Source organism: Protopterus annectens, chromosome 3.part1 (assembly GCF_019279795.1).
Source record: "Protopterus annectens isolate FY-2018-M chromosome 3.part1, PAN1.0, whole genome shotgun sequence".
NCBI lineage: Eukaryota > Metazoa > Chordata > Ceratodontiformes > Protopteridae > Protopterus > Protopterus annectens.
Window position 1 is genome coordinate 170671858 of NC_056732.1, and position 27790 is coordinate 170699647.

The 27790-nt window shown below is 39.2% G+C and overlaps 1 protein-coding gene across 9 annotated transcripts in view; it reads right to left on the reverse strand.

Moving 5' to 3' along the window:
* Positions 1-27790, reverse strand: part of ARHGAP12 (Rho GTPase activating protein 12) — a 1910410-nt gene that overhangs the window by 319690 nt on the left and 1562930 nt on the right. For all 9 annotated transcript variants that reach the window (XM_044066697.1, XM_044066699.1, XM_044066698.1 and 6 more), the window contains one exon: positions 17429-17531. In XM_044066697.1, the coding sequence (XP_043922632.1) occupies positions 17429-17531 (103 nt within the window). The remainder of the gene's footprint in view (positions 1-17428; positions 17532-27790) is intronic.

Sequence of the window (27790 nt, forward strand, 5' to 3'; positions counted from 1 at the left end):
AACTCTGACTTGCATATACAGCCCCAATAGACCCCACCCTGTCAGATCTAGTACACAATCACAAGTCCAAAAGTAGTACAAATACATGCATAAGGGACCCCAATCTCTTTTGCGACAAAAACAGAACATGTTGGATAAAGGGTACATATCATAGCAAATACCTCTACCATGGAACAATCCGCCACTCCACATAAAGCAAAGTATTTCTTTTACTCTATCTGAATGTAATTTGGATGACTGGATAGAAAACCACAAGATACTTCCCATGTTGGTGCCTGTGTCCCTTATGGATAGGAATGTAAATGTCCCAACTTATCATTGCTCTGCCTGTCTCTTGGGGATTAGAATGTAAAATATAAGGGCTAAAAACTACCATGGGAATATAAGGCCAGGCTTCTTAAGATCCTCACAGATCAATAACATTGAAAATACTTATGAACCTAACTCATTGGTTAGCTTTTGATATTTCTAGAGACTTCAAATACACACTCACTTAAGGTCATAATATTGTTACTAACTTTGAAGAACTGTAGTCATTTGGTTTATAGATGTGTACAACTTGTAAATACTTCAGAAAGGACTTGGGCCTATATAGAATAATTGGCAATCATCCTCAATTCAAACAAGGAAATCTGTTTTTTTTTTTGTTTTGTTTTTTAACCAATATTCTTCTCACTTTTCAACAATTCAATTTGGTCCTCAACATCCTTGTCATAATTAAATATTTGAAGAACTACCAATGATTTTATTATGTCAAAACTATTTTCCTTCATTTTATTAGTATTTGTAATAGGAAGCCAGGTTTAAGAATACAACCCTGCATTTCTGTCATCAAGGAGGTCCACTATAAGTCTGGTTTAACTTCAGTTCTTTTACCAGATTTCTTGGATAAGAATCTAAAATAAGATTCAGTTCTTTGAATTTAAATCCTACATTACTAGAACCATTATAATTAATGTCTCATACATCCCAGTTTAACAGATTTACTAAACTGGCCAGTGTTTAAAACTAGTTGCACCTCTCAGTAATCTAAACACTAGAGAGGTTATACACATCTTTAATAGCATAAGCTAAAGCTTGAGGCATAAGAAAGAAGTCTACCATGGACCAGGACTTAAGCATTTTACACAAAAACATAACCTGATCATTCTGTGGGTACAGGAGCCTGGAGGAATACATTAAGTTATAAAACATTCTGCAACTACTAGTTTGTTTCAGATATGCTGCAATTACTCACAACTTTAGAAAGTGTGCTGAGCTTTGAGTAAAAAAGCATTCTAACCCCCACCAAAACTTGCATAACAATGCTTGAATTTAACACATTTTAAGGTAAATACTATGAAATTCATCTTACCAGACAAGATGAATTAGATACTTAACACTAGCACTGGTTTACCAATTATACTGTTTGAAAAATTAAGCTAACATAATATACATAGGTCAAATTAAGAATTTATTGAGAATGTATTTGTTTTTTACTAAAATTGCCACACTGGATTTGCTTTTATGTTTGCCTGGTGCAAAAACAGTTTGACAAAACTTTCACTAACAGTAGCCATTTGTGCAGTTAACATACGAGTCTCTTACAAACATCAAATTTTTTTCTGAGTTATAAAATAAACGAGTAAAGAATCTTTTCTAATTCGGAATCTATACGGCACACAAATTCCAGCCGTTATACTATGTCTCATGATTATGTATGAATACTATTCTAGCTAATTATATCCTTGACAGTAAAACAAATCTACTGCTCTGCCAAGTTACTAAGCACAACAAATATCTTTAAAATAAAGCACTTTCAATTGTGATGAACATATAAACATCTTTAACAAAGACAACTTATTTAACTGTAATGAACAAATTCCTCCCTAGAATCCTCATGACTTCTGTCTCTGAAATGGAAAAACTTCAGAAAATTATACATCTTCTAAACTATTTAACTACAATAAAATAAGATCAAACTAGCTCATGTCACTACCTTAGAAAACCAACACCTATTAAAGTCTAGGTTGCTCCAGAACATCACGTATATGTTTACATGGGAAGCAAAATATATTCCAATGGTGTACCCATGAAAATGCATACAAAATGTTGTGCCAGTCCTTTCCCACAGCCACACAGTGGGGGAAAAACTCTTATAAAGTGGTCATTTAAATTTGGGAAGATGCTAGTTTGTAATCAACTCACATGTTACATTTATCTGATTTGCTAACCAGATGAACATAGTGATCAAAGAAACCTTTTCAGTCATGATCCCATTAGGCAGAAAAGTTTCAGTAACAGGCAATGGTAGCTTATAATATTTACAAAAGATACCGCAGCAGTAATACAGTCTACAACACTATATTTACAAGTGTAGTAGTTTCAGTTGATATCTACTACACTTAACCTAAAAACAAAATTGCAGGAAGTTTATGTACAAATAGTATTTGAGTATACATCATGCTAAGTAGTAGAATACACAGTGTTTACAGTGTAACTATGCAATGTTAGTAATACTTAAAACATTAAAATGAATGCTCTTACCAGAAATGATTGTGCATCATCAGACAACAGCTACAACTAGTAGTGTTTCATAGACTATTTGGTTAAAGGGATACATTGGTAAATGGTACCAATTTGGTTTTACCCATTACTTCAGAAGCAGCAACATATGTACATAATTTTTATGAGTGGTCTATTAGCTTGGATCTGAAATTTGAGCACTTGGTTTAATTGTAAATGTCTACCAAAATGTAATTCCAATTAGCAAACACAATGTCTTTTCTTTTTTGCAGTGTTAGAGTAGTTTCAGTTTGTGCAAAGAGCATACAGTAACTTATTCATGTTTAGTATGCTACTGGGGGAGTAATATCTGATTATAAGTACTTTAATGGTACATGAAGATAACAGAAGTGAGACATGGGCTGGCACAGACAGACGGCTTTCTGAAGAGTAATGGAGAGTTATGCCTGTTGTGGGGCTAATATTATGAACCTGGACAGTGTTCGTGGCAATTTGTACACAAGATGAGTATTCTGACACAAGATCATATCATTGACTAGCAGGACCCACTCAGGGCAAGGACGCTGTACATTTCTGGATATGGCTTTTCCTGGGTCAGTAATTGGAGAAAGTACAGTTGTGTACACTTACTATAAATGTAGATGTTAGATTGTATTCACTGCTGCAGTCATTACATTTGGGTAATCCTGCTGGCAAGTTGCCCTCAGTCGGCCTGAATTCCAAAGTCCTGGGTCCTGCGTCGGCTACTGTCGACCCTTCCCTGACGTCAGGTCGTCAGGGGTATAAAAAAAGCAGCATACGCCATTTTCTTTCGTTTTTCTTGCCCCAGATGTCAGGTGCCCCCTAAAAGGGTAGCCAAAATTTATATATATAAAATTAGATGCACCAATATAAATTTTACCTTCATCTACAAGCAAATACACCACATAGGTTGTATAAATCAGAGAAGGAAAGATAGGTTCCATCAGAAGAAAAGGGGGATGGCGGGTGGGTAACCTGGACTGCAACAGTGAACACACTCAAACATCTACATTTATGGAAAGTGTACACAACTGTACTATGTTCTACGTGTTTCACTGTTGCAGTCATTACAATTGGGTAGAGTCCCAAAGCTATGGTTGGGAGGCTGGAGCTAAACAGCATTTGGAGCGGCTATGAGGCCCTGCAGAACTGCAGTGGCAAAGCCTGCCCTGGATTTAGAGTAGAGTGGCAGATGATAGTGCTTTGTAAAGGTGTGCACTGAACTCCAGGTAGCAGCCTCTAAAATGTCCTTGGTAAGTACTCCCCTGAGAAAGGCTGCTAAAGTGGCTACAGCTCTGGTTGAATGTGGCCTAATGCCCTTAGGCACTGGCTTGCCATGGTGTACATAGCAGAAACGAATGCAGTGGCCTATCCACTTTGAAACAGTCTGCTTTGAGATAGCCTTTCCTTGTGATCCTGCAGCATATGACACTAGTAATTGCTCTGTCTTTCTGAAAACTTTGTTTCTGTCCAAGTAGAATCTAAGCTGTCTGTGTACGTCCAAAGAATGCAGAATTCTCTCCCGCTTGTTCTGTGGATTTGGATAAAAAGCTGGCAGGTGAATAGTTTGGTTAAGAGCCACACTGGACACCACCTTAGGCATAAATGTTGGGTTTGTCCTCAGAGAGACCCTGTCTGGGTAAAAAAATGCTAAAAGGTTCCACAGCCATGAGTGCCTGTAGCTCTGAAACTCGTCTTGCAGAAGTTATTGCTAGGAGCAAAGCTGTTTTCCAAGATAAAAACTTTATATCAGCAGTAGCCACTGGCTCAAAAGGAGGCAGGGTGAGTTTTTCCAAGAAACAGTTGAGGTCCCATGCAGGCATTGGCAATCTCCTTGGAGGCCTTACATTTTTGGCTCCTCTGAGGTACTGCTTTAATAAGGGATGAGAAAAGATTGGTGGCTCTGCATTGTAATGAGCTGAAATGGCAGAGGCATGAATTTTAATAGATGAAAAAGATAGGCCTTTGTCCAGCATCTCAGTTAAGTATTGCAAAATCTGAGGAATATTTGGCACAGCTGTATCTGTTCCTTGTGCCTGGTTCCAAGGACAGAATCTCTTCCATTTTCCAGCATATGATTTTCTAGTACTAGGCCTTCTGGCTTCCAAAATGACATCCATCACAGCTTTACTGAGAGGTGTGTTTTGTATGACTACATTATCCGCCATGCTGCCAGGTTTAAAGTCCTGAGTTGGCTGTGCAGGATATGATTGTTTTGCTGGGACAGTAGAGGAGATATTTGAGGTAAGGTCCAGGCTGGGCATTACAAGTTCCTTAGTACTGGATACCAGTACTGGCGGTGCCAGTCTGGGGCAATCAGTATCATCTTTGGCTTCTCCTGTCTGACCTTTAGGAGTACGTTGGGGAGGAGAGGTAGTGGGGGAAAGGCATATACTGATAGGTTTTTCCAGCTGAAAGATAGGGCGTCCACTTTCCATGCATGTCTGTGATAAATCCTTGTGCAGAATCTTTTTAGTTCGTAGTTGTGAGGGGAGGCAAATAGATCTATGTCCGGGCGTCCCCATTTCTTTATTATCATGCTGAAGACTTGTGGATCCAGCTGCCACTTGTGGGGGTCCATGAGGTTTCTGCTTAGTTCATCTGCCAGAGTATTTTTCCTTCCTGGCAGGAATTGTGCCTGCAGATGTACTTGGTAAGTTAATACTGTGTCCACAAAGGCATGGCTAGTCTGCAAAGGGGGTAAGAATGTGTGCCCCCCTGCTTGTTTATATACCACATGACCGTGGTGTTGTCTGTCTTTATCAGTAGTTGCCCTAATAAAGTAGGTCCTTGAAAGCTGTCAGGGCATTTTGAACAGCTAGCATCTCTTTTTGATTGATATGTAGATGCATTTGGTTTGAGGACCATGTGCCTTGAATGCATCTTCCTGCCATGTGGCCCCCCCAGGCATAATCTGATGCATTCGTTGTTAGTGTTTGCATGGCTGGGGGTAATGTGAATGGCTGTCCCTTGATTTGGTGACAAGCGTTTGCCCACCGTCGAAACTCCTGTTGCAGGCAGGGAATGAGAGTAATCATAGTTTCCAGACTGTGGCAATGTTGAGCCCAAACGCTTTTTAGGTACCATTGAAGTTTCCTCATATGCAGTCTTGCATATGGAATTAGTAGGATGCAGGATGTCATCAAGCCCAAAGCCTGCAGAATTTCTCTTGCAGATAACTGGGCCTTTGTTGCCAGCATTTTGAAATAGGTAGTCAGTTGCCTTTGTTTGTCTGGCGTGAGATAAGCCATCTGGGAAGTTGCATTTAAGCTTGCACCCAGGAATATTATCTCCTGAGAGGGTACTACTTTTGATTTCTTTTCGTTGACTGTGTACCCCAGGCATGTTAGAAGTCTTTTCACAAATGCCAAATGCTGTAGAAGAATGTCCTTGTTCTCTGCTTGAATTAGACAGTCGTCCAAGGAAGGATATATTTGTATTCCTCTTTGTCTGCAGAATGCAATTACTGGTGCCAGGCACTTTGTAAAGACCCTGGGTGCAGTAGATAAGCCAAAGGGCAGTGCAGAGAATTGGTAATGCATTGAGCCAGCCTTGAATCTGAAGTATCTTCTGCATATTTGTCTGATTGGGGCATGCACGTATGCCTCTTTTAGGTCTAAAGTCACAAGCCAAGCGTTCTTGCCCAGCATGGGCAAAAGCTGCTGCAAAGTCAACATCTTGAATTTTGGTACACCCAGGAATGTGTTCAGAATAGATAGGTCCAGTACTGGCCTCCAGGCCTTGTCCTTTCTGGGTACCAAGAACAGTCTTGAGTAAAATCCCTGTCTATGCTCTTGCTCTGGTACTTGGTGAATGGCCCCCATGTCCATGAGGGATGAGACTTGTTTTTGTGCCTCTGCCCATTAATTTTTTGGCAGATCTGGCCAGCCGTTTGCCTTTGGCAGGGTATGGAAATGGAACTTGTAGCCTTGTGATACGATATTTAGAACTCACTTGTCCTGGGTTATAATGTGCCAATTTTGAGAAAAAAGTGCTAATTTTCCCCCTAAGGGTGCTGCCAGGAGATAAGTGCTTGGTGCAGGCAGGGAGAGGTCATTGGGACTGTTTCCTGTATGTTTGTGATTTGTCTTCTCCAACTTTGGAGGTAGAAGCACCCCATTGCTTTGACCTGCATGAACCTTGTGCCTGGGATCTGCCTCTAGGGCATCTGGATCTGCCCCTTTGAGGTCTGTCTGACACAGGAAAGGATCAATTCTTTGTTGGCCAGTGTCTACTAAACCTAGGTGGCTGTACTTGTAAAAAAATCTTTGACAGTTTGCATAGATTTAGCTTTGTCCTCCATTTTCTTTAACACCTCTTCTGCCTTAACACCAAACAAAGTATCATGCTGTAAAGGTGCATCTAATAATTTAACTTTGACATGATCAGGCATATTTTGTTCCTTTAACCAAGCATGCCTCCTAATTACAGAACCTGTAAATGCAGCCCTGCAAGAGGCCTCCAAAGAATCAAAACCACATTGCAAAGTATGCTTTCCAACTTGTTCAGCTGCATGCAATAAATCCTGCATTTCCTTGTTTTCTGCACATTCAGAGTTTAACAATATTTTCTGTTTAAGTAATGCCATGACATGTTGCTGATATTTGAGCATATGAAACTGACAGTTTAAGGCCCTTATAGCCAAGGTAGCAGATGTGTAAACCTTTTTTCCCCATCTATCCAGTGCCCTAGAATCTCTGTCAGAGGGGGTAGGGTTTTTTGCAGCGGAAGCCTCAACTCCTTTGGGACCCTGTGAAATAGTTTCTGGGTCTGCAGCAGGGTTTTTAAAAATGAATTTATGAGAGTCAGGAACCCTGTAATATCTGTCAAGCTTAACAGGAGCTGGAGGTAAGGAGTCGGGTAAGACTAGACTCCGAAAACACATCATCTACAATGTCTTACACAGGTGGAATGGCTAGTGCCTGTGTTGAGGAAGTAAAAGGAAATCCCTGAGCCTCATTTTAGATTCTGAAAAATCTTGGCTCTCCCAGAGGAAATGCTCCCTCATGGTATGCAAGGTTCCCCCAAAAGAATAGTCCTCTGGAGGAGAAGCTGAAGGTATAGATTCTTCAGCATCAGAATCCTCATGGACGGGGGGGGGATATTCCTGATCAGAAGAAATGGAAATCTGATCGGAAGATTCATAGTCAGACTCTTGCCTAGGCCTCTTATCAGGAGGGGGATGGGAACCCCTGATCAAGGTAATCAAGTCTTCGGCCATTTCGAGCATCTGTCTTTTGGGCATAGAGGCCTGACCACGTGACTCTTGAATTTGTTTCTTTGCTTTAGAAGGTGCTTCAGTCTTTGCCTTTGCAGTCGGTTTAATGTAAAGATGTTTAGGTCTGAATACACCCTCAGAAGCCGGTGCCTGCTAAGCGGCTCCAGGCCCATCTGAAGGAATAGTATCAGAGACTCCAATACCTTGAGTTTCTAGCGGCATGGCCGACTCCATGTGGGAGTTGGCAGTGGCCTGCAACTCCAAAGTAGTGGGCGTCAGGGGCTGCGAAAGTGCCTCACTGAGAACCGGCGACTGGCTTAGGAGAAGCTTTGTCGTCAGTTTTGGGCCTCGGTTGTCTACCTCTCTCCTTTTCTTTGCATTTTTTGTGAACTCCAGTAGTCGGATGGCTATCCGACGACATTTCTGGATAATTAAACCTGCGTCCAAAATAGTTTAAAGCAAAATCATACAGACGCTTAATAGTGCGTTGGTTAAATCTAGCACAAAACCGACAACCAGAAACGTTGTGATCAGGGCCTAGGCAAGGAATACAGTAAGAATGAAAATCCTTATGAGGTATTTGCTTTCCACAAGAAATACAATTATTTACTTTTTCTGACATCGGTCTGGAGCAAGAAAAAGGTTTCCCCAACGGGGTACTTAGCTTTATTGAAGACTTCGGATCTGAAACTCGAACACGAAAATCTCAGGAGTCGTCCGACCGGCACTTGAGAACTGCTTCTGCTTCGGGCACTGCGCGGGAAGAAAGACTAAAGAAAATGGCGTCAGCTGCTTCTTTTATACCCCTGACGACCTGATGTCAGGGAAGGGGCAACAGCAGCCGATGCAGGACCCAGGACTTTGGAATTCAGGCCGACTGAGGGCAACTTGCCAGCAGGATTACCCAAATGTAATGACTGCAACAGTGAAACATGAAGAACATCAGAGATAAAGCAGCAGGATTTTGATTGTCTAGTCATCTTAAATGATACAGCTAGGACTGACTAAAGTCCTACATATTTTTAAGTTTGGACTTTTTCCAGGTTTAAGTGGATCAGCTATACTAACGTAACCCATCAGACAGCGTTACCTTTTACTGGTTCCAAGTTTTAAAATGTCCTGGTGAAGTTTATGGGCAGCCTGTTAGAAGTAAACAGGTACTTAGTGAACTAATACAGTTTGCAACAATTGCTCTACATTAATAAGGCAGGGCATATAACAAAAAATGTCATCAGCATAAGGTATTTATTGACATTTATTTACTTACTAACACTTGATTACCAGGAAAGTCCAACTGGGTATTAGCCTATTTTATTTATTTATTGGCATTTGTTGACCAGGAAAGTCCACTGGGTCGGAGACCCATTTTCAGTGGAGGTCCAGGAAGAAAAGCTCCACAAAACGTAAGATACAGAGAATAAAATACATTGAAGACGGGTGTTTACAGATAGCTTAAAAACAACAACAAGGTTAAATACAAAGCTTAAAAACAACAACAAGGTTAAATACAATAATACAAAATTCACATACAATACAAATACACATTCAAATGCAGTAATACAAAATTTAAATACAATACAAATACAAATTCAGATACAGTAATACACGAGTCAAAATATGAGTTCTGTAAAGGAGAGTTTTACAATGGATGAAGGGGTAGAGATATAAAGATTATGGTATAGTGTTTATGGTGGTTTGGACATTTTCAGCTGAGGCCCTTGGATAAAAGCTCCAAATTATTACAAAACATTTTAAGAACAATAATTTTACGACCTTCAGAAATAAAACAAGTAGAAGATGACATTATTTCAAAGAAAGAACAACAGTGGAATAGCACAGACTCTACCTGAACTCTTGGATAGGTCAAACAGAAAAAACTGAGGTTTAAAACAATACCAGAACAGGGACTGTTAAGAATTTCTGAGAAAATGCCTTGGCTTATAGTACGGACTTTGTTTTTGATATTAAAATAAAAAGAGCACATGCTGTAAATATTCCAAATGTAAGACTGACAAGGCAGCACAAATCTATTCTGATTAAACTGCAGACATATCAGCTAAAGGAGGAATTTTTTTTTACTCTGTAGTAGATGGGTACAACTTTAAAAGTTCAAAACACAAGGGTTAATGTGGATAAATAACTTTTCATTACAAACATGAACAGAAATTATTTTTCTTCCACAAGACTCTGCAAAGAAATGAAATTTCATTACAAATTATTGTATCCTGCAATATTTAACAATATTGTCGCCTCACAATAAGACGCTGTCTGGTTCGATTCTCAGCTAGAGCGTCTTCTGCATGGAGACATGCGTGAACAGGCGTACCTTCGTTGAAGGTTATGCATCAAGGCTGGTAACTCACCACATAAAAATCAACTATCAATCATTAGCGGACCGGAGTTCCGCTGTGGCGAACCCTAACAGGGAAAAGCCGAAAGACAAAACAACAACAACTCTAGCCATTTAGATAAAAAACCTAGATATACAGTCATGAGATGAACTGTCAAATAGAAAGAACAATGGCGCGGGGAAAAACAAACAGTCATCAGTTGTAGAAACTCAAACTGTGGACATTTCATAACAAAGATTTCCCGCATAGCCCTTTCCTTTCTCGTCTTCCACAATAAAAATAACAAATAAAACAAAGGAAAGGAAACGGTTTTCAAAAAAATGAAGACTCAATTAAAAAAAAAAAAAAAAAACAATGGGAATACTTGACACTTTAAAACCACTGGAAATTAGTACATGCTAGATACAAAAGAATTTTACAATTTACATGAATGCAATAATATAACTATCATTGTCAACCCCATTTCCCAGGGGGTTGGGTTGTCACATCATTGGTCAATATGACAAGTCTCCTAGAGCTACACCTTAAAAGTTCACATAATGATGAAAGTTTATATCTAACTAAATAAGGAAACCAATACTTAATGCTGTCAGATAAAAGTCCCAATTTACAAACTGTTATCTTGCTTTGAAAAGGATAGTAATATGTAATACAATAATGAATGTAAAAGGAAACTAATACAATATGTGATGGAAACCAACAGACAAGTAGTCCTGGTGATGCATGCACTGGGGTCTATGGATATATACAAAATTAGACAAGTATGTTAACTGAAAACAGGCTAGATAGCAAGACTCAGAAAACTAATGTAATGGAAACAATTACTGAGGGAAATTATTTAAACGCAGGAGATTGGTATAATTAAAATGTAAAACAAGCACCCTGGAAAATGTTCTAAAATCATTAAGATCTGTAACGATCAGTGAGAAGATAACTACTACATTTCATTTTGTGACATTATCAGGCTGATAATCAGAGTGAAGGGTTATCAGTTTAAAGATGGCCTGCCTCTGGTGCTGTTGGAATGTAGTTTGCCTTCCTTGATAAGCTGTGCTGGATTGCAAGAAGGTGGGGTTGTTGTATCTTGACAAAGCTTGACCTTTTTCAAAATAGCTTCAACGTTTGAAATATTTCATGAAAAATAAGAGATACTTAAAAAAAGTGTACTGGTTGTAGGATGAACACTATGTAGAAATGAATGTAAACAGAATATCTAGCAACAGAATGATACAGGGACAGCTTCAGAAATACAATACTACAGGCAAATGAAATAAACAAATCAGTAATTTTATTTCTGTTATCTAGCCCAAAGGAGTAAATCAGATTCTGGGTGATTAGAGAACATTGGAAGAACCGTTACACTGTTTGTACACAGCCAGCTCTTTTGCTTTGCAAAACTATGTATGTAGTTAATGTGCAGTTTACTTTTTGGGGAGTGAAGAACTAAATTTTCTAATGAGAGATCAAGTTCGGTTGAGACAATATTACACAAAAATATAAATTGGCACAAAAGGTGATAGAAAAACATGAAGGACCATTTTGTAACAGAAAGACAGAGCATTAACTCAATTTAGGCACAATTTGCCTTATCAATCTGGAATATTAATGCAATAGTAGACAAGAAACTACCATAATACATATGTTATAAATGGGATACGAAACCCTCTTGAATCCTAGAAAACATGAACGTTTTATAAAGAAAAGTTGGGAGAAGGGTTTCTTTGCTGGGACAGAGGGAGAACTAAAGAAAACGGTCTTAATTAAAGGGGCATAGGAAAATATATTGAAGAACAAATAAAGAATAGGCAGGGAACATACACAGTGGTGAGAAGCTGTTAGCAAGGTAGAAGAATTATGCTGGCTGCACTATACAATATTCACTGAACAAGATATAAAGAATATTATGGGAGAAGTTATAGCCCTTCCTCAATGATGCAATATTGCAGCAGGAACGTAGAACCCTACAGGGAACAAAGAAGTTGTCTCTAGAGGGCCAAGATAAAGAATATCAGCTGTGTAAAGGTACTTAGAGAAATATATGCATGAATTCTGGCTTACTGATGTTCAGAGATTCATAGGTAGTAGGTAGCCCCTAGGGCTATGGTCCAGGAGGCCACTGAAGAGCCTAGCCCAATTTTCAATCACCCAAAAGTACTGTTTGGTTAAGCAACTTGCACAAGGTCAAAGTAGGCAAAGGGAGGGTGAGGGAATCAAAGCTGTACCACAGGAAGTGGCTTGTAAACAGCTCACAGCCTTAATCCTCTACTCTAATTGCCAAACAGAATGAAGGAGGTATACACATTTTTCAGTGGCAAATGGCTCCTGGGCAAGATTAAATAGATGTTACATATTGAAGGAATACTGTACATGGTATATACCAAGAAAACACTTCCAGTAAAATTATCAGATCATGCATCTACACAAATTGTTTTAAAAGCAAGTAACAGTATGTTGTGCAAACAGTGGCATTTTCTAGTACTACTTCTACAAATGATAGCTGTTTAAGGATTAAGTAGATCAAACTCCAACTGAAGTGGATTAGAACCTAAGCATTAAAGAGCCTACAAAGAATTATGATAATTGTAAATTGAGAATTAGAAATGTGGTCACAATAAAAAAAAATGAGATATGGAATACAGTATGTAAATAGATGGCTTAAAAGTAAGGAATTTATAGAAGAAAAATAATAACTACAGCATAAAAGGTTGAAGAGCAATTGAAAGAAGATAGACTGTTTATGTGAACATACTTAGAAAATATGAATTAACATTAGACAATGAGTGAACAGAGCACAATGGTTTTAAAACAGCTATTTTGTAAATAACCCTAGAGCAACCAAAGTTTTGCTTCAACATTTGAGGCAGTAAAAGATTAAAAGAACTAAAATCCGAAATTATGACAATGGTAGAGTAGAAGTGGATCAAGGAAAAAATGATGAATGCCATGGTAAATTATTACAGTATACTATATAACCAAGATATCAAAGCTGAGAGTAACACACAAGAAATGGGAACATATTTGAGACAATAACAACCGACTCAGCAGATGTAGGAACTAGGGGTATTAGTGTTAAAGAATAAAGTAAACTGAAATTAGAGAAGCAATTACGTGTGAAAAAAATGAGGAGGAAGAGATAATAAAGTCTGGCTAGTACTTTTTACCAATATTTTCTGGCTGGGGATGCACCCTTTATTTGGTAGAAGCAGTAGAGGTAGTTACATTGAAGGAGAGGAAAGGTACCCTTGATCCAGTGTCGTACAGACAGATTTTGATCCTGAATCATGACTACAAAAGGTTTGTGACTATTCTGGCAAAAGGAATGGCAAATATACTGCTGAGAACAATAAACCTGGCCAAGTGCATTTATAGAATATAGGTAAACATCTGACAATATTAACATAACCCTTACGATTCAAAAATATACACTGCACAATAACATAACATAGTAAAATTAATAGGTTTGGATGCTGTAAAAGCATTTGACAAGATAAATGGGGAATTTATGAAGAGATCCCATGAGACATTTGGGTTTCCACAAACATTAGCAATACTCATTTTTAACATCTGTAAAGGAGCTCAAGCTAGGCTTAATTATGGCGATGAGTTATCTAAAACATTTAGCCTTACAAGAGACACGAGGAAGGCTGTCCATTTTTGCCATCAACCATAAATAGATAAAAGTGGGGAAACAGTAATGAGAAAATAGCCTTTTTTTGCAGATGACATATGAGTTACCACTCCAGAACATGATAAAAATTACTTTATTTATCCCTTGCTAACCAGGCTAGTCCCTCTAAGATGGCAGCTTCTTTTCTAAAGAAAACTAAGGTGGTATTCATACAAATAGAAGAAATTTGGCCAGGGCATTGGGAACATGTTCTAGTATTTTGCTTGTGATCTTTTCATCCATCTGAGCTATCACTGACTCAAGTAGATGAGACCTCAGGTTAAAATCGCATCAGAAGGGCAACACACAGCAACTCCCCCAACCAACCACCCACCCACACTGCAGTTTCAACAATTTAAAAATTAATCCAGTCACCTACAGTACAAATAGAACCCACGGCCTTCTGTTTTTTCATCATCAAACTCAAGTGTGCTACCCAGTGAACCACTGACAATTACACTTTATAAATTATATTATGTCCGCTAAACTGAAATGCTTTTAATAATACAGTAAGACATAAAATAAATTAAGCAAAAACAAAGGCTATATTAATAATGAACTATTCCCTAGCACATGCCTTGTTATAGGACTTCCTCTTTTTGTGGAAGAGAAGATATCTTATTACTTTGGAATTTTAGCTGAAATGGGATATTGAGCAAGCAGCTAAGGGAATGTGGGCTGAAATTGTTCGAAAGATTACAAGTGGGCTAAGACTAAAGAAGCTGTTGTAGCTTATTCTCTACATCCATAAATGAGATATTATGATTTTGGCCTCTCTGATTCTTTATATGGTCATGCTTATGTGTGTCAACAGAGAGATCAGATATGGAAGAAAACGAAAAATGAAACAAAGGAGCTTCTTTGGGATAGCAAAAGAGCGACAGCAGGGTGGCTTGGCATTTCCAGCTATGGAGGCAAATACGGCCACACAACTTAGATTAATATATTTGATTCAGACAACAGAATATATGCCCAAGTGGAAGCAAATGATAAGCAAAGTGCCTGAAGAGGTAATGGCAGGCTTATACCAGGGCATTTGAGCAGATCTAGGAAATGAATATAAACAACATTATGCATAGTCTTATACACATAAAAGTATTAAGCAAGCATTTATGCCAGACGACATTAAACCCTGGAAAACAGATAATCAACTGGTTATACTACATATGGCAATAAGAAAAATGCAGGAGAAAATGTTGAGTATTTGGAGAAGAAAGAACAAGGAACTAAGAATTTTAGGAGCAGGTGATAAAATATGGTGAGTTAATATAATGGGATAAAGCTACACAAACGTCTGGACTACTGAACTCATGCCAACTTGCATACATGGGTTTAATGTTAGAATTCAAAAAAGATATATGGAGGTTAGGTTGGATTGTAATTTTCTTAAAACCACCTACAGCAGATAACTCGGGCAAGAACAGAAACGGCAGACATGAAAAGAGAAATAAGTATAACATATGAGGCAGTACATTATAAGGTAAAAACAGCATGGGGTGACATATTTCAGTAACAATATTACAGACCATCAGTGGAGAGAAACAGTCCTAGATAATGCAACTTCAAGAAGAAAAATTAGAATTTTTTTGCATGGAAATGTTTCCACAAATATTTATGTACCCCTACTAGACTTGAAAATAAATGTTCCCAAAAGTATATGTTGGGGATGTGACTCTTCAGAGGTTCTTGAGAGCATATACTTTAGGAATATAAAGTTCCTTCAGTCCATAATGATTCAATAATAAGCCTTAAACTTGGAAGAGTATTTAGTTTCACTATAGAGATGATTTTGCCAAGTTGCTGTAACATAGCATGTACCAAACAGATAAAAACATTGCTATCTTTAGTGTTGACGGTGGCTACAGAAGCCCATAACTAGAAAACATGTCTAACTATGGCAAGTTTTTGACAACTGAATGTACCTGTCATCTGACATGAGGTGAGTTTATTAATACTGTACAAACACATTATTATATAAAATGGTTATATGAGTAATCAATACCAAAATAACAAGTGCACTATACATAGGGACTGTACAGAATGTCAAAATGAAAATGTGAAAAGTATTGTTTAAAAAAAAAAAAAAAAAAAAAGACTGAGCCTTGATAAACTTAACATGGATGAGTTTGCTTCTTGACCGAACAGCAGCAGTTATTTTGCTCAGACAGCTTTGAATACAGTTTAGTCTCTCAGGCTTAAACTATGGAGCCATCCTTCTGAATGACTATGTCATGGTCAATAAACAAACATTCATATGAGATCTATGAAAAAACACAAGATTTCTCTTTTCTCCAGTGTTTCGTCTGTGTGAATTGTATGCAAGCATAGGCACTTATTAGGTTATTGAGATGTGGGGATCTTAAGAAGCCTAGTCTTACATTCTTATGACAGTTTTTAGTCTTTACATTTTTCTTAAGAATTGATGGCCTGAACAAGGATATGTTGGGACATTTACATTTCCCCTATAAGGATCAGCAAACTGGCCTACACTATAATACCGGACTCTCACTTCTACAGGGGAACAAAGGGGTCAGAGGACTGTCACCCCAATGAAGGAATGAATGGCTCATCAGGGGGGCAGAAAACGGAACCATTAAGCCAATACTGAAAACAGAAAATGAAGGAAGGAAGCATTACCAGCAAAAATGGTGACTCCACAAATGACAGCTATTCAACACTGTGAAATAAAAGGAAAATAGGGATGGAACACTGAGATTCAATTTCTTTACCTTTTAAGTATGTGCTGCAGTGCTCCCTTTGGTGAAAGAGGTAAACAATGATGCCACTTTTGTGAAGCGCAGCATGAGGATACAGTATCAAGGAAGCAAACTGAAACACTAGCATTCTGTGTTCCATTGGCAAGTTTTGTGCCAGTCGGCCAACTCAGGGAAGGATTTAAAAGATGACATTCAATGGTCCCTCCTTGAAGAAAGTGTGTGCTCTGCTGCTACAGGAACAACCTCTCTTAAAAGCCACAAGCAATTCCTGTAAGGAGTGTATGGGGCACTTATGAAGCACACCCACTTAGCAGGACACTGTGCTCACTACTGCATGCTTCAAGGCCTCATCCTTAATTAACTGAAATAGAAAATTTGAAGGTGGTCACTATCTTACCTCCTCCTTTCCAAACATTAGTGGGCAAGAGGATACAAGCACAGTTGGCATCCCCTGTAGAAGACAGCAGACCCCCAGGGGGTGAAGTAAGTTTGTTGTAATACTGCATACTGCAAAACTCAACTAGAAGAAATTGTTACATCAGTTCCAGAGGAGAACCACTTCTGTTTATATACATATCACAAATATAACAGTGTTATGCAGCAATATAGTATTAATACAGTTTGTCTAGACAACATCAGATACGTTACAGCCCTGGCCAAATAAATGGTATCTCAAAAATAAAAAACACAAATGAAAAAACTTGTCATCCCATCCACTATGTATGGTGAGATCTTCTGTAACCCAGATTAAAATAGCTCTGAGGTCAATAAATTTTACAGAAGGAAGAGAAACATTAAAGCAGCCACACTTTCAATCAAGCACTGTACGCTCAGCTAGTTTCAACTGAAGAGGGCTCAACCCATCTTGTAATGACCAACGTACCAATTCTGATGGGTCTCTAATGACAAGCATTGTATTATATAGCAACAGCATAAATATGTTACTCACAACGATTTTTTTTAGACTCTCTCTGTTCTTTTTCTTTGTCTAGTTTTTCTATTGAAGGAGATTCAGGCACCTCATCCTCATTTGGTTCATCAGGGTTTCCAACCTGTAAGAAAAGAAAATATTTCAGTTTTTTTTCCCAGATTTTCAAACCCTATCACCATTTACTAAAATTGGGAGATTTAGCAGGTCTGTTGGGAAATTTGCCCTACAGAAATGTTTGGGTAGTTCAAAAACTTTTGACACTATCAAAACAAACAAGCAAACCAACAGTAAATAGCAGAAAAGGCCAGGTGAAAGGGAGACTTACTTGAGTGAACCAATCTTCAGAATATCAACAGTGCAAAAGCAAACTGAACAGGTGAATTCTTACTGACACTTTCAAGTGGTCAGATAGTGCGTTCAACTGCTTTCCTGTACTCCACTGGAGGCCAGTGGTCAATGATACAGCAAACTAACCCTTATGTAGCTAAGGAAAAACCTTGCAGTAAACTATCAAAAAGGAGCAGCAAACATACCAAGAACTATGCAGCCATTTGTTTCTGGGTAATATGTATGTATGCTACTAAGCGAGTGAGCAATCTAGCACACAGCTGCACCAGAATGGGCCAAATAAATGTCTTATCCTGGGAAGGGTCACTGCCAGGGAGCCAACAGTGCCTATCCCAAAAGGAAGATTTCACAAAGATGCTTAAAGAGGAAGAGATTGTAAGGAAAGGAGTAGTCTCTACTCTGAATGCACTTGCAGGAGAGCAGAGCGCAAAGATAAAGCCTTCAAACTACTTTAGGTAAGCGTCCTGTTCTGTACAAAGGATCTGTGGTCTTCACTCTGGATTAGAGTAAATAGCTGTCTAATACTGAGAAAAAAGTGGCATAAGCAGCCACTAAAATCAAACTCATGAAGTCATACCCACTCAGGCTCAGAATAGGTACAGAGGATAAAGTATACCCTTCACACTTTCTAGCACATAGTTTCTCTCTATACAGAACTACACTGTATGTTTATATGCTTGGTACTTCTTTTGTGCTGTATTTCGACTCTGGATGGGAGGGGAGTGGCTCAAAAGGTCTTGTACCATCCCATTCACCTGGTGATCAAACAATAAATAAATAAATGTGCTCTCTAAGGAAGAGGACATTGCGGTTTCTAACAAGTGACTGATGCAACATTACTCAAACTGTATGACTATATGCATTTCAAATATATATATGGAGCATCAAAAATGTGCCTAGAATAAGCACCAAGTGAACAAAATTAAGAGGGTGTGGAAAAATAATGCTGAATGAAAATAGGAAATAAGAGTGAAAATAGCGAAGGAGAATAGAAAACAGTAATATAAAAAGGCTGGGAATGGAGAAATGTGGTGGCAAAAACAGAGAAAATGTTAGTGGAGTAAGGAAATCATGAGAACAAGAAAGAAAAAAGTGAGTAAAAACTGTGGTAAAAAGAAGTAATGAAATACTATTTCAAACACAAACATGAGCACACAGAACAACCCGAAGCCCCAAGCTTTTAAAAAATGGAAAATCAGGTTTTGTTTAAGAAATTCACTGCTCTCATCATCATTAGCTTAAGTTTCATTGTCACCACCCACCCTCCCTCTTTTTTTTTAAACAAAAGACACAATAACAATCTGAAACAGAACCAAGTGCTCAATGGATACAGGCTCAACATTTCCCATTACAAAACAGCTGCTTCTGTGTGTAATGATGTATGTTCTGTACTGGCCAGTTTTTTTGTTTTTTTCAAAACCCCAAATGAGCCATGGACTGTTACTATGCCTTCTGCTGTGCTTCCTCAAAAAAAAAAATACTGGAGGTCAAAAATCAACAGCAATAAAGAGGTAAACATAATGGATCATTTATCCCCCTCAAATCTGACTTAGTCCAAGGACTTAACTATGCATCACTGTTTTCTGGCAATATAAAAATAAAGAATCTAATATGTTGTATTGTAGAAAAAACTGTAGAATGATTCACTTATCACAAGGTAAACATGCTGCAGCCACCACATTTCAGGTGTGTGTGTGTGTGTGTGTGTGTGTGTGGTGTAAATGGTTTCACCTTTGGATATTATACCATCAGTGGCTAAAGAGCATCAGGTGGCCACAACCATGTGGATACACATAGAAAACATGTATATATTTTAAAAAGGAATAACAAACATAAGAGCTTGACTGGGCACTTGGAGACATGGTGAGTAAAAAGACAGCCATACTACTGTTAAATCAAATTAATATTTATAACAGCTCTTAACATAAGCCATATCCAGAATAAAGTTTACGAGCCTAAGGCAATAATATAGGCAATAACAGATTCTGATTACAAAACAAGAAACCTGTATATTCAAATTAGAATATTTTTTTTCTAAACAAACTAGTCTTAAACCCCCCTTGAAGTCAGCCACATAGGACTCCTAAAGCTCACAGTCACACAGAATGAGAGCCTTGCAGGAAAACTAATATTGAGCTATTGTTAAATGCATTTTATAAACCACTACCAGCTGCTCCTGGCTCTGCTGACTGGACAAACTGTTGTTTGTCTTTTCGGCTTTTCCCGGTTAGGGGCCGCCACAGTGGAACTCCGGTCCGCTAATGATTGGCAGTAGATTTTTATGGTGCCAAGTTGCAGCCTGACCTTCAGCGAAGGCACGCCCATTCATGCATGTCTTTCGGAGGCCACTCGACCGTGGGGAGGACATGCAGACTCCACACAGAAGGCACTCCAGCCGAGAATCGAACAGGAGAACCTCTTGCTGTGAGGCAACAACGCTACCGCTGTACCACCGTGGCTTCCTGCTGAGTGGACAAACTATTCGTTAGAAATGTTCCTTCATGGCAGAGGAGGCCCATATTACGTAGGACTTGCTATGTTAGCAACAGCACTTTGTAGGCTGAACTTCATGCAGCCAGCAGTTGGTGTAAATTCCACAGCACAACTGTAATGATTACAACAGGGTAAGCTTATCAAAAGACTGACTGCAGAGTTCTGAATCTCTGAAGGTGGCAGAGGTTAGCATATAGAAAAAACAATTAAAGGACATTACAGTAATTCAAGCTTCAAGAAACCAGTCAATGATTTCTGCACAATCTTCTGATGGAAAAATATGCTTGATCCAAGCAATATTTCAAAGATGAAACAGTACAATTGTGTTAAGAACTTAACCACAAATGTAGATGTTTGAGTAGTTTCACTGTTGTTGTCCTCACTCTTGGGATATCCTGTCTGCAGGTAGTCAAATACTATACAGTCTTCCAAAGTTCTTCCCTCCTTTACGGCTCATTTAGTTCTTAACTCGAATGCACTTTGATCATTCTAGTATTCACTGTTGCAGTCCTTACTCTTGGAAAGATGCCCAAAGCAGTGAAATCTGGAGAGGTCAAAGAACTATTTGCAAGGCAGACCTTGCAGGACAGCAGAAGCAAATCCTATTTTTCCCCCTCTCCTGGATGCAGCCGCTTAAGTGTGGAGAAGGTGTGTGCAGGGGACAGATGGTTGCTTCTAAGATGGTTTGGGTGGAAATTCTTCTAGGGAAAGCAGTAATGGCAGCCACAGCTCTTGCATAATGTGCTCTGATGTGACGTGGGACTGGCTTTCCATGGTTCTGATAACAAGTGTTATGCATTGCCCAGCCACTTGGAAAGGGTTTGCTTGTTAACAGGCTTACCTGCCTTTCCTTTAGCAAAATGCAAATAGCTGGTTGGTTTTCCTGAACTATTTCTATACAGGGAGAACCGCAGCTGCCACTGCACACAAAGGCAAGGCACGGCCCTTATCCCTGAGCTCTTGAGGTTTAGGAAAAGCAGTGGAAGCTGAATTGTCTGGTTTAGTCAGTTCAGTAGCCACCTTACACAAAAATTAACAGTTTGGTACGTAAAGCCAGGGTGGAACACTAGAAAGGGCTCTCTGCACAGTAATGCTTGCAGTTCTGAAATATGTTTAGCAGAGGAGACTGTCACCAAGAAAAGTTTTCAAAGAAGGAAAATGAATAGGGAAAGCGGCTGTTGGTTCAAAAGGAGGTAATGTCACCTTCGCTAACAAATAATTTAAGGTCCCATGGTGGTGCCATCTGTTTCTTGGATGGTTTAAGGGGAACAGTTTAGGAATTAATCAAGACAAAGAATACAGGTTGAGTCCATCAGCAGTGAATCTGAAATAGACAAAGCATGAACTTTTATGTGTGTGACAGTTGAGCCTGATTTATAGAGGTTTGACAGGTACTGCAGGACCAATACCACCTTAGTGTTTCTGGGGTAAGGTTCCTGGAGTGACACCGGAAAGAGAACCTTCTCTGCTTTATTAGGTACGATTTTCTGGGGCTGAGTTTCTTAGCCTCCACCATAAGCAGAATGAATACCACCTCAAGTCTCCCCTTAAAAGGGGCTACTAGCCTAGTGGGATTAACCCAGCCAACAAAGGAAACAATGTTTAACACATCCTCTGAAAATTTATACCTGACTTGGATCATCAAGGTTGTCAGCCTCGATGTGGCCAGATTGGGGTACAACAATGACACCTTGTTCTGAGTTATAAGGTCCACTTGCTTGCTTGCATACAAAGTACCTCATATTTTCTTCATGCTAAATAATACATTCATGCTAAATACAGGAAGCAGGAACCAGTGCTGCCTTGGCTAAAAGGGAGCTATGAGGATCATTTTTGACCTCTCTTCCTACACTTCTATCAAAATCCTGTGGGTCAAGGGCATACAAGGGAAAGCATACAAAAACAGACTTGCCTACTCCTGCGAGAATGCATCCATTATTCGTGTTCCTGGTGTTTCAAGCCTCGACCAAAACTGTCGCAGCTGCCTGTTCAAAGAGGCAAACAGGTCCATCTCTAGCACACCCCGCCTACTAGTTACATGTAAGAATTATTCCTTGAGTAGCAACCATTTGTGGGAGTCTGTACAAGTCCAGTGCAAAAGGTCTGCTATAATATTATGTCTTAAAGGACTATATGTGGCCTTCAGATACATGCCACTCTTTGTCATAATTTGCCATGGTTGTAGGGCTAATCTGCACATTAGGTAGGAGTGGATCACTCCTTACTTATGTGTCACATCACTGTAATATCTGTTTGCATTTGTAAGACTCCCTTGCAAGGCAGGGAGAAAAACATCAAGGAAATAATGGTCCTCAAAGCCTATAAGCAGCCTCTCATGCAACATCTGAGGAGTCTGTTGTCAGGGTCGCAGTAGGGTTCAGAGGTCAAAAGGCCATTCTCTTGTTTATGAGACATTGCTGGGTCTACTATGAGACTGCTGTCCTTATGCATAGCTACAGGGGTATACTGGTTTCCAAGTGATGAAGATGTTTATTTACACTTATTTCTCAAGTACTGCTGATGTTTTTTCAATTAGAGGCACACAAACGGTACTATCAAAATGCATGCGGTCATATACCAGATTAGCCTCAAATATTCTCTGGCTGTGTCCTTCGCCTTTGGTAGTTGGTAAAGAAACCTGCTAGCATCTCCAGCTTGTACTGAGGGAGGAAGTCTGTGCAGTTAGTAGTGCCCAGACTTTCTGCCAGAAAGGTAATTTTTTCTGAGAGACAAAGCAGGAAGGATTTCTCTCTGTTGACTGTTAAGCCCAGTTCTTTGAAGCAACTTAGAATGAAGTTCATGGCATTCAAGGCACACTGGAAAGATTCTTCTGAAATAAGACAACTGACTAGATAGGGAAAGATCTGAAGGCTCTTTAACCCTTAAAAGGCCATCATTGGAGCAAATATTTTCTTAATACTTTAGACATAATAGACAACACAAGGCACAAAGAAGTGAACTGATAATGGTCTTCCCTGCTGTGAAAATTAGGACTTTTCTGTGTTCTTTGCTTGCTGGGGTGTGAAAGGAAGTTTCAAGTCAGGGTTTGCCAAGAAAACTCCTTGAAGAATCAGTGGTAACAGCCTTTGTGTGGTAAGCATTTTGAATTTTGGTACTTCTAGAAATTGGTTTAGATAAGAGATTTAAGAAGGGTCTCTAAGGACTCTCTTTTCTTGTGACCAGAATAGTCTGGAGCAAAACTTTGTGCCTTTTTCCCATGAAGGCATTGTTTCTATGGCAACTGTCTCTGATATGTCTCTGAGAACCTGAGGGATGAATGGAGTCTAATCTCTAGGAACTGATGGAATACCTCTGAAAGTACAGTTGTGTAAGACCTTATAACAGCAGATGTCCTACTTCTCACTGCTGCAGTATTCTTTACAGAAGGGGTATCCTGCCAAGGATAGCCAAATGTCCGGCCAGCATACAAAAGCCTTCACAGTACCTTCTGGATGCCATACTTCAGATCCATATCCTACATCCACTGTGTGAGGTACATATGTGACGTATGTCAGCCTACTCCACAGAACTGAATTGCCTCAGGAGAATAGAAGCAATACTAGCAGAAGCAACATGCACATCCAGGAAGGAAAGAAAAGTATACCCCTTGGCCAGAAAGAGCAACTGAAGATAATGTGAGAAGTAGACATCTACTGTTATGGTAAGACCTTACACAACTGTTGTACGTTCTTCCTCATCACTGCTGCAGTATTCATTGCAGAAGGAGTACAAGGGCTACTGGAAATGATGGGGAGGAGGAAGATATGGAAGACCCTTCTAAAAACCCATGTAATATGACCCAGGTGAAACTTGCCCTTGGCTTTAGAAATTGCATCCAACTTATAATGTTTAGTAAAGGTGTGAACAGAAGACCAAATAGCAGCTTCCAAAATGGATCTAGTATCCATACCCTTGAAAAAAGCACCAGAAGAGACAACCACCCTGGCAGAATATGCACGAACAGAAGAAGAAAGTTGCTTGCCATGAAAGAACAACAAGAAATGGCCTTAGAAATCCAGGAGATGGTTTTCTTAGACACAGCTAAAGCCAATTTCTTGACATGAAAAGAAATAAAAAGCTGCTCAGATTTCCTGATATCCTTAGTCTTGCCCAGGTACTATCTGAGCTTTGTAGGTCCAGAGAGTGAAAACCCCTTTCATTAGGGTTCCGAGGAGAAGAAAAAAAAAGTAAAATGAATGGACTGATTTAAGGACAAGTCATTAAGAAAAAAAAAAAAAAAGAGGAGGAACTCCTAAAGACAGCCAGAAGTTCATTGACCCTCTTGGCAGCGGCAAGAGCCACTAGTTTCTCAAGAACAAAATTAAGGTGTCCAGACGGAGGAACAGGTTTTCTTGGTGGCCTAATGTGGATGATACCTTTCAGAAATTGCTTGACCTCAAAACTAGAAGCCAAAGATTGACCGAGATGCAGACATGCAGAAATGGCTAACAAATGAGTTAACTGATAAATATGCCAGACCAGAACTCAGCAACTCAGGCAAACAAAGAACCATAAGAATGCCTACAGAAAAGGGGTTCAAGTCATATTTGAGACACTAAACAGAAAATCTCTTCAAATTAGCCGCATAGATTTTTCTTTTAGTGAGTTTTCTAGCCCCCTGTAAAACCCTGAGCATGTCGTCAGAAAAATGTTGTCTAAAAGGAATTAAAATTCGTATCACCCAAAGTGTTAACTGAAAGGTAGAAAAGTGAGGGTGAGAGAGATACCCTTTGTCTTGTGTGGGAAAATCCATCCTGTTAGGTAACCTGTAATGACTGCCCCTGGCACAGGAAGAGGGGGAAAGGCATAAAGAAACCTCCCTCTCAAAGAAAAAGAGATGGTGGCCATTTTCCAACCCAGATGATTTGGCATTCTGGAATACAAGTGAGTGAGTTGCCTGTTAAGTGGGGAGGCAAAAAGATCTATTTGAGGAGTACATCACCAATGTACAAAGTTCAGGAAATCCTCTCTGTGAAGCATCCATTCATGTGGATTTTTTCTAGACCTGCTCAAGGTGTCTTCAAACATGTTGTGCTCTACAGAAAGTACACCACCTGAAGTATTAATTGATGGTGGATTTCTACATCTCAAACATGAAGAGCTAGCTGGCAAATAAGGTAAAATTGTGTGCCTCCTTGTTTGTTAATGCACCACATTTATGGAAGTATTGTCTGAAAAATCATAGAAGTCGAGAAGTCCAGAGAAAGAGTGAAAGGCTTGAAGAGCCAGAATTAAAGCACTCATCCATTTGATGTTGATATGATCTGCCAACTGCTGAGGGGGCCAGTGGCCTTGTACCCTGAAACTGTTGGTGACCACTTCCCAGCCTTGGTCTGAAGCATCTGTGTACAACTCTTGAGTGAGAAGGGGATGGATCTTGGAAGGGTACACCTCGGTTCAGAGAAATTCGGTGAATTCACCAGTGGAGCTCTTGCTTGAGACATACCAAGAGCAGGACAGGAAAGTTCAGGGAATGGCAACATTGGAGCCAGACGGTCTTGAGATACCACTGACATTCTCATATGGAGCCTGGCAAAAGAGAACATAGGTATGGTGGATGCCATGAACCCCAGAGTTCACAGAAATTTCCCTGCAGGAAGACGTGGAAGAGGGAGAAGCAAACAAAAATAGGAAGGCAGAGATCGGACCTTTGGAGGCTGAAGAAAACCCATTATGGAGATGGTCTGAATCCTGCAGCCCAGAAGCACTTGGTCCTGTAAAGGGGTCAACACTGATATTTTGGGGATTTATAGTGAACCTAGACTGTGAACGGAGAAGCATGGTAAACTGAAGATCCTGAAGCAGAAGCTGTTGACAGGGGGCTTGAATTAAAAGATTGTCTAAATAATGGAATATTTTAATTCCCTGAAGTCAATAAAAGGCTACCACAGGGGCAAGACATTTGGAAAAAACCTTTGGAGCCATAGAAAGACCAAAAGGCAAAGCAGAAAACTAATAATGTGAGGAAAACAGAGAAATGTAAAAACTTCCTGAAGAGAGTGAATAGGGATATGAGAATAAGCATCCTTCAGGCGCAAGGACAGCAGAAGATCCTGGGGAAGTAGAAGAGAATTAAACCAGTCGATCCGCAAGTACGGCAGGAGCAAAAGGACAAAAAACAGTAGAAGCAAAAAATCACGGTCAGCACTCCAATCGTGGAAATAAAAAACATTTATTGTGGTGACACAATCCAAAGTTTCATGACAAGCACAAACCCACAAAATCTAGACCGGTTTCGGCAAAAAGCTTGCCTTCCTCAGTGAAAACAAAAAACAAACATCCACGTAGCAGTATATATATGTGTACACATACAGAAACTACCATATGATTGGATAATTTCAAATGTTCATTCAAACCTGGGGAAAATAAACCCCCTAATTTAATTATCCATCTTTTTTCTTTCTGATTAAGTAAAACATGCCAACCCATTTTGTTTGTCCTATCTTCCTCAATCTTATCAATAATTACAAATCTAAACTGAGCTGTAGAGTGCTTCATACAATGTTTGTATAAGGCATTAGATAGCCTTTTGTTTCTTACATCACTCATATGTTCGGATATACGAATTCTACGGGTACGGGAAGTTTGGCCAATATAAAAAGCAGAACAGGTGCAAGTAGCTAAATAAATCAACCAATCAGTACTACAATTACATAAAAATTTATATCATATACCATAGAGGTATTTTTGGTAGTAAACTGCTGGGATTTCACCACAAACTAACATAAAGAACAATGACCACAAGGGCAACACCCTATGGCTTTAATTCCAGACAACATGGTCTGATGACTAGTGCCTTGCAAATTCTCCCTTTGCTTATAATGACTGAGAAAAGAACCCATTGCTTTACCCCTACGATAAGAAAACAAACACTTGTATGTCAATATTTCAGATAAACTGTTGTCAGCATGTAAAATATCCCAATGTTTCTCAATAATATCCCTAAGGATATTGATATTTCGTCCATAGGTGGTAACAAACCTTAAGTCAGGATTGGCATTATGGTCCTTATTCTTGTAGTCTAACAATGTGTCCCTTTGCTGCCTAGATGCCCATTCACTGGCTGAAATAACATTCTCATGTTGGTAACCCCTGGTAACAAACCTCTTAAATGAGATCTGGCCAACAGATCCACCTCGTATGTAAAAACTGAGATTTTGGAATGTTACAGATAATATGATGTGGATGGAAACTAGAAGCATGTAGCAGAGTATCGTATTCTGGGTGTTTGTGAAAAACTGTGGAGCCCAAAGTATTAACTGGATTCCTACATACTGTAACATCCAAGAATGTGATCTCACTAATATGGTAATGCAATGTAAAATGAATACCCCACTTAATATCGTTCAAATAATCCACAAATTCCTTAAAAAAACAATGTCAGCCTGCCAAATCATCCAACAGTCATCCAAATATCTGTGCCAAATATCATTTTCTGGTAAAAATATGTTATGACTGGGGTCATATATCAATTGTTCCTCAAGGTAGGCCATAAACAAGTCTGCATAAATGGGAGCAAAAGATGCTCCCGTGGCAGTA